Source organism: Acanthisitta chloris, unplaced genomic scaffold (assembly GCF_000695815.1).
Source record: "Acanthisitta chloris isolate BGI_N310 unplaced genomic scaffold, ASM69581v1 scaffold34045, whole genome shotgun sequence".
NCBI lineage: Eukaryota > Metazoa > Chordata > Aves > Passeriformes > Acanthisittidae > Acanthisitta > Acanthisitta chloris.
The window spans coordinates 10,069-17,733 of NW_008672674.1; the positions used below are offsets into that span (position 1 = coordinate 10,069).

The 7,665-nt window shown below is 47.4% G+C and overlaps 1 protein-coding gene across 1 annotated transcript in view; it reads left to right on the plus strand.

The window, feature by feature from the left end:
- Nucleotides 1-7,288: 7,288 nt before the first annotated feature.
- Nucleotides 7,289-7,665, plus strand: part of PAK2 (p21 protein (Cdc42/Rac)-activated kinase 2) — a gene marked incomplete at its 3' end in the record, with an annotated part of 17,101 nt that continues 16,724 nt past the window's right edge. The window contains exon 1 of the mRNA XM_009074618.1: nucleotides 7,289-7,475. Within this exon, the coding sequence (XP_009072866.1) occupies nucleotides 7,289-7,475 (187 nt within the window). The remainder of the gene's footprint in view (nucleotides 7,476-7,665) is intronic.

A 7,665-nucleotide genomic window follows, 5' to 3' on the forward strand; every position in this document is an offset into this window, starting at 1 on the left:
TCCTCCATCACGCTTTGCAGACCTCTGTGGACCTGCAAGGTGGGAATGGGCATCTGTGTCTGTTGTCTCCTCCCTCTGGTTCCAGGGGAACTGGGAAATAAAGGCAGATGAGGAGTTGCGCCTGAGGTCTGTCTGGTACTGTCGCCTGTGGGGTCTGAGCTGTTTTGGAGGTGATGAAGCAGAGAAGAGGTTCCTGGTGGTGAGATGCCACCACAGTTCAGTAGAGCCACATGTATTTCACGAAACAGAAGTGAGGCCTCAGATGGGAGGTCAGAGGGGCAAAGCATCACAAGACTCACAGGTGCCCCGGTGCTCAGCAGAGCCAAGTATTGGTCATTTGCTCACGTCTTCTGTGCACTAATGGGCTTTGACCAGGACTCTTGCACTCCTTGTTTCTAGTCTCTGCCTCTTGTGCTTTTCCCTGTCAATACCTTTTTCAGTCCCAGCCTTCCTCAGAAGTCTGGGATCTGTTTGGATTTCCACAAGGACAGTTTTGCAGCCTCTTTGCTCGTTTTCAGTGCAAGACTTTGCACATCTGCTCAGTGCCCAAAGGAGTCAATAATTGCTTCAGGTTGTAATGGACTTTGGCAATGGGTTTAAAGAATATTTTCCTTTAGAAAGCCTTAGGAATCTTTTCAAATAGCCCCTGAATAGGATAGTCTTCTGTGACTTGATCCATGGTAACCACACCTATTACATTTATTACATTACATCTACATGACATCTATTGCATTATTCTACATATATATAAATAGATGTATTACATCTATTACAGTTTTGGAGTGGCTATTCCTCCTCCTGCTGCTGCTTTTATATCTTCCTCTTGACCATGATTTTTTATCTTCTTTGTTTTCCCCAAATGTCCACATCACTTGGCAATTAAATAGCGTTTATTTGTGCTATGTTTTTCCCTTCTGTTTGTGTGACTCAGCAGAACTCAGGTGGGGGGGCTGGAAAGAGGCAAACTGGAAAGAATTTAGCTGTGTATGTTAGATGTGTTGTCATCTAGTCTGATTTTTCCAAATTAGGCTGAGGTTCTCCTATACTATCCTTAGGGTATGAGTGTTAGGTGTTTCCTCTGCACATGTGGCAGTCAAGGGCAGATGGCAAGGAAGGCCCTGACCTGTTTCTAACTTCTTGGCTGTTGGTTTGGTGACTGTGTGTCCCTTTGTGAATCTTAGTGAACAGTTTATGTTTGATGGGCTCAGGTGTTTTTATTTGTTTTGGTTTTGAGCTGTTTTCTCAACTGTTTGATTTACTGGGGGGATCTTGCTTGTTTGCTTGGAAATGAGAGAGCTCTGTGCTCGTTTGGAGTATTTTTAGGTTCATGTAGTTTCTTTTCCCTTCCCCTCAAGAAAAGCTAACTAAAAATACCTGTTAGCTTTCACAAGTGTGTGGTTTGGCACTGACCAAACACTTTATCCAAGTCCCTCCTGAAGCTGGAAGGAGCTGTTTCAGCACGTTCCATGGAGATTGGTGCCTGCCTTTTCAGAGGTGGGATGGCTCCGAGTGCCTCGTGCTGCCTTGGAGCATCCCCACGTGTTTCCAATCACTGTAGGTGGAACAGATTATCCCATTGCCTCTTCCTCTCTCACAGCTACTCTTGTCCACGCCGTTGCATGAGTCCTGTCTTGGCAGGCAGAAGATCTGGGGCTACGTTTGCCAAGTCCGCAAGAAAGTAATTCTTTGTCTGCCACTGCTGGTTTGTTTGCACAATTTTCTGCGTCAAAATGATGAGATAAGTATTTTCAGCCTCTGAAGGTAGGATCCAAAAAACTCCCTCTTGGACCTGATTGAATAAATCTCGTGGATCCAAATGCTTCAAGTTGGAAAGCAAAGCATCCCAAAAGGCTTGTTTTGCTTTTCGTGGAGAAGACAGTCTGAGGTTTACTGGGTTTGTGGATCATTTCAAGTTGTTGAGCTGCTGAGCTAAGAGGCTGTTAGTGATGGGGCAGGAAGTGAGCTGTGGCTAGGTAGCACCAGCTGAATAAAAACTTGTCAGAAAGCTGCTTTCAGCTTATCCCTTGGAGGAAGTGAGCTATAATCAGCACTAAGTGAGCTAATCACAGGAAATCTATTGCTCAACTGGAGCCTTGAAAAAAAAAAAAAAACAGAGGGGGCGGGGAGAAAAGAAGAATACCCATGGAGACATTTCATTCTGCTCTTGGACTCCAGAATCTGTTTGATCTGAGAAAATGGAATGTCTGATGAAATGAGCAGCTCTCCAATCTCTGCTTATAAACTGCCTCTCTTTTCCAAAATGGTGAAGCACCAAGTCTCATCTCCAGTATAGTGTTTTTTTCAGGTATTAAGAGGTGGTGGTGTGGGGACACTGTGGATAAACAAGCTACCAAATACACTGAGGGCTTGGGCCCATGGGAATGTGTCTCCAGACATTTTCAATATGGATTTTGATAGTATAAACCAAGAGTGGGACATGACCTGAAAGGGGTTGGAGAGAGGTGGGGAATGATCTATCTTGCCATGCCTGCAGGGAGAGGACTAGAGGGAAGGTCATAAGTTGAGACAAGGGAGAGTCAGAGGAGAGGTTAGGCAAAATTTCTTCACTGTTGGGGTGTTCAGGCACTGGAATATTGCCCAGGCTGGTGGTGGAGTCACCGTCCCTGGAGGTGTTTAAGAGGTGTCTGGATCTGGTGCTGGAGGATATGGTGTAGGGGTTGCAGTAGTGACAGGTTAATGGTTGGACTTGATGATCTTGGAGGTCTCCTCCAACCTTGATGATTCTATGACTCTGAAATCTGTGCTGTTACCGCAGGCTTGGAGCGTCTCCTGCTAGCTCTTGTGTCAGATTGCTTTTAATTACTCTGCACTCTTTTTCACTTGACATCTCCTGCCTTGAGGAGCTGTTTCCCAGACATCTGCTCTGCTCTAGACCTGGTTGTCTGGGTGCTGTGACAAGTGCTGCCCATAGCACCCTATAAGGCCCTACAGGAAGAGGGCAAGTGATGGCCGTGCCGAGCTGGTCGCTGGGAGAGTAACTTGCCTTCCTCAACCCTCGTGCTCTCTGCTAGAGCAGGGACAGGGCCATGCCCTCACATCAGGGCTTCTTTCCCTTCTGGCTTGTCCTCTTTCCTCCTTCCACTCCTCCTTGTCAGACCACAGATGGTTTTGCTGTGTTGCCTTCAAGCTGTGTCCGTGGCCCAAGTGTTCTGCAGTTCAGGTGGTGTTTTTCCCCAGAAAATATCTTTCAGCTGTAGTGACACATCAGGGATTCAGATTTCAAAAGCAAAGCAGTTATGTTTCTTAATGCATTGCTAGCCTGAAATTTGTTACTTCTGCTTTTTGGTCAGCCCTGCAAAATGCACTTCAATTTGGTCTTGGTGCTGCCGACAGTAAGTGAGCTGAGTAACCCTTACCTGCAGTAAAGAGCTGAGGTCAGTTTGCAGTTCTATGAGCCTCCTGTCACAGGTCTGTTTGATTGATTTGTCTGATTTGGTTCTGGTTCTTGGGAGATCTGGTACCAAAGTGGCAGTATAAAGCACAGGATTGTGGTCCAGGAGTAGGAATTTATGTTGCCGAGCTTGATGTGTTGTGTTTGGTTTCTTTTTCCAAACTGTAGCTTTGCATTACATCCCAGGCAGGGAAATACAGATGCAGCCTGGACTTCTCCAGTGCATTAATTTGAACCTCTTAAGAAGACAAATTCAGCTGCTGATGATATGAGAATGTCTACAGCAGCTGTTTTGATTTGACCCACGGCGCAGTCTTCCAGGCTTGGTGAGGTTGATGTGTGAGCACCAGAATGCAGGTTGGAAACTTAACCTGCTCAAATCCAGGTGCTGCAGGGAAAATGTGACTGTAGCAGGTAGGACAATGATTGACTCCAGTTTAATTTCCTTTCCCTTTAGTCATTCTGCAAACAAGTTTGAGAGTGTCCTTTGTTGAAGTGAGACTTGCTCGGCCGCAGCACATGGAGGTGCCTGGGGTGGGAGTGCGTGTCAGCCTTCATCCTGGTCACGAGGGAGCTGCAGGAGCCAGGCCCGGCACAAGAGCTGCACTTAGGAAGTTCTGCAGGAAACAGCCCAGCTTTATGCTCACACAAGGGGAACTGTGGAGGGGGGGAGAAAAAACAAACCAGCGTCAAAGCCACAGCAGTCAGACTAACGTGCTGCCACACTGTGTGTTCATCAGCTCTCTGAAAACGGTGCCCTGATCTCACTTTACTTTCCAGCTTTTACTCACTCTCAGGGCTGTGTTCGGTTTTTGCCCCAGGGGCAGCCACAGGAACTGTCTCTCTGCTGTGGCCTGGGTATGCCGTCAGTTATCAGGCCCTTTTCATCCCCAAAAGGAAGAAACCTTGTGAGCAGCAGAGCTGAGCCCTGGCACATGGTCAAAATGAAACCCAATGCATGTGCAGGTCTCTGCAGGGGCTGGGAGGAAGAGGAAGGTGGGGTAAGCTACACAAGGAGCTTCCCTGTGTGTGTCTTGCCTCAGCCTCACCGGGCAAAGGTGGAAAGGTCAGTGGTGCTGAGTTAACTGTTGGACTCGGTGAGCTTAGAGATCTTTTCCAACCTAAATGACCATATGAAGAACAAGAGATGCAGTGGTGACCCAGGGCTTGGGTCTCCCAGTACTGGTGCTGAGTGATTCAGGACAGACAGACCCTGGCTGGACACTCAGTGCTGCCTCTGTAGCAGAGGAGAAGAGCACATTGGCTCTTGAGCTGCTGCAGTGTGTGTTAAGAAGGTGTCTGAGACTGCTGAGGATGAAGTGAGTCCTTCCATTTTCACTACCCCAGCGCAGAGCAAGAAACCTTGTCAAAAGGAAGGGACAGCTGTTGTGTGTAGTGTCATGTACTGGGGATGAGGACTGAGCATCAGAGCCTTGTGGCCACCAGTGCTGGCACCTGTGAGTGTGTTTTGTGGATTAAGCAGCAGAACTGTGTGGAGAAAAGGTTTTAGCTGTTGTTGTGCCTTTTTTTTGAGGGAGTGTAATCGGTTGCAGCACTATCCTGTGGTGGGAGTGAATCTGTCTGAAAGCTGTAGTTAAGTGTTATTTGCAGCTTCACAGCTTTTTTTCTGTGGCTCACTCTGTTTCTTTCTAGTTCTTGTATTAGCTGTGGTGTGACTGGTGATAGTGGGGGCGTTGCTGATGTGCTTGAATACATTATCATTACTGGCATTTCCTTCCCTGGCAAAGATGAAAGTGAATCCCTCTTCCGTGTATTACCTTTAACATACTTCTATGAGGTTGCTCTGACTCGGGTTAACTATTTTAGTCACTCTCTTTCAGCCAAGCTAAAATCCTCCATCATTAATTGTCTGATTTATCATCCCCTTTGCTAGGTGACAGACTCCTGGCAGGCACAGAAAAAAGCCAAGAGCATTCCCTGCACAAGGCATGAAATCAGCGAGGCAGGCACATGGGTGATGGTGCAGGGGGATTAGGTCTGGCTGTGGACCTGCACAGGCTCCTTCTCCTCTTTGGGGGAGTGAGGGGCAGAGTCAGAGCTTCAGGGGGTGCATTTGCACTCCTTTTTTTGATCTATTTTTCCTGTTGTTGAGTCCCTCCTGCAGTCATTGCCTACAATGCCCAACCTCTGCAGCCAAAGTACTTCCTGACCATAGAATCACGGAATCAGCCAGGTTGAAAGAGACCTCCAAGATCATCCAGTCCAACCCTACCGTGGTGACTAGAGCATGGCACTAAGTGCCACATCCAGTCTCATCTTCAAAACCTCCAGGGATGGTGAATCCACCACCTCCCTGGGCAGCACATTCCAATGCCTGATCACTCTCTCTGTAAAAAATCTCTTCCTAATATCCAACCTAAACCTCCCCTGGCAGAGCTTGAGTCTGATGCCGTGGAAGCTTTCCCTGCATGGTGAACTCCGGGTAAGGAGAAAGAAGAGGGAGAGTTGCTCTTTGCTTCGGCTGAGTGCAGAAGAGATGAAGTGCTTGGGTTTGAACTTGGACAAAGTGATTGATTTTTTTCCCTTCCGGTGGTGACTGAAGGCTCAGCCTTCTGCTTCCTGAGCTGTGTCAGTCATGGGTCCAGAGCTACTGTCCATTGAAATGGGCCTTTGTGCAAACCAGGCTGGAACTGAGCACTTTATTCTAACAAGGATCTTCGAAACAGCCACTCAGAAATTCTACTGCTCTGTGTTACTGAATAAATCACGTCTGAAGTTTCTCCTTAAAGCTGAGGTTTTCCTAAACCACAGGTTTAATGAGCTGGAAGGATTTTGTATGGCTGCGAGTGCTGGAGCCATCCTTCAGGTGGGAAGCTGATGTCTGAGCTCGTTGTGCCACTCCAGTCTGCTCCAGCTGCCCCACAGCTTGTTTTCCTCCTGTAGAGCTCCTGGGCTGTGCTTGGAGTGAGGTCAAGGATCTCTCTGAACACTCAGCAGCTGATTAGAGCTACAACTCTTGAGTGTTCTGCTCACACCAGTTCCTTGAAGCACCTGATTTTCTTATGGAAGAGATGAAGTTTGGATTTCCATGTATTTGCTTCCAACTTGTTGCTTCACACTTTTTTGAGCTCACAAGGTGCTAAGGAGTAACTCAAAGGTGTCATGTAGGTGCTTTGCTGTGCTGTGGTTTTAGCTTTAGCAGCTTCGTTTGTGTTCTCACGCCTGTTTTTGTTAGGGACTCAAAGAGGATTGTGGTGATGCTGTATATTCCTTTTGCAAATGGAGAAAGTGTGTCACGAAGTGGGAAAGCAATGCAAGGCCTCATTCTAAAGGGGGAGTGCATCTAGTGGATCTTAGTCCCAGACTCCTTAATGCAGGCTCCAGAATTTGGGTCGAGATGCTCTTCATACGACTGAATGTGGACAATGTGCTGAATTACAAGTTACAAGCACAAGCTGTTCCTTTGTCCCCAAGATCTTGTCTGATAAATGACAAGCAGGAAAGCGTCTTTGGCTTTTGAAGGTGTTTGGCAGTAGAGCATGAAACGTCTTGGGCCAGAGTTACCCCTAAAAGATATACTCAGGCCCTCGTGTGTACTGTTCTTTGTGTGAGCAGAGAACCAGATCTGGGAACTGTTCTTTTTGTCTGGGGGAGTTTTATCGCTGGGAATGTCACTCCATCCTACAAATGCTGCTGCTGGCACAAACGAATGGGTGGCTCAGGAGTGGGAACGAGGAAGGGATCTGCTGCCTTTGGTGGAGGTGTTGTGTCTGCCCGTGCGGTGCCTGCTGAGTTGAACTCACACCTCCTTCCCCTTGGCCAACAGAAGAAATGCTCCTGTTTTGTATTCCATGCTCTTTGCCTGTGTTAAGACAAATGTTTCTGTCCCAGGGCTGTCACTAGCTATTGAGAACCATGTCTGACAACGGGGAACTGGAAGACAAGCCGCCGGCGCCTCCTGTCCGGATGAGCAGCGTTATCTTCAGTTCAGGGGGCAAAGACCAGTTGTCTACCAACCATAGCTATAAACCTCTGCCCTCTGTCCCAGAAGAGAGGAAATCTAGGAATAAAATCATCTCCATATTCTCTATCAATGAAAAAGGTAAGATGCCTCTCTTCTCCAAACTTGCATTCCTTTACTCTCCTTGTAAGTTTTGGTGGTGCTTTTGACATCTGAGTCCTGCCTGTCCCAGCGTGGGGGATTGGGAAAGCACCATCTATTGCTTTTCCTGTTTGCTGCACAATTTGAAGCAATACCTTTCCAAACAACTCTAATCAATGTCTGGCATTCC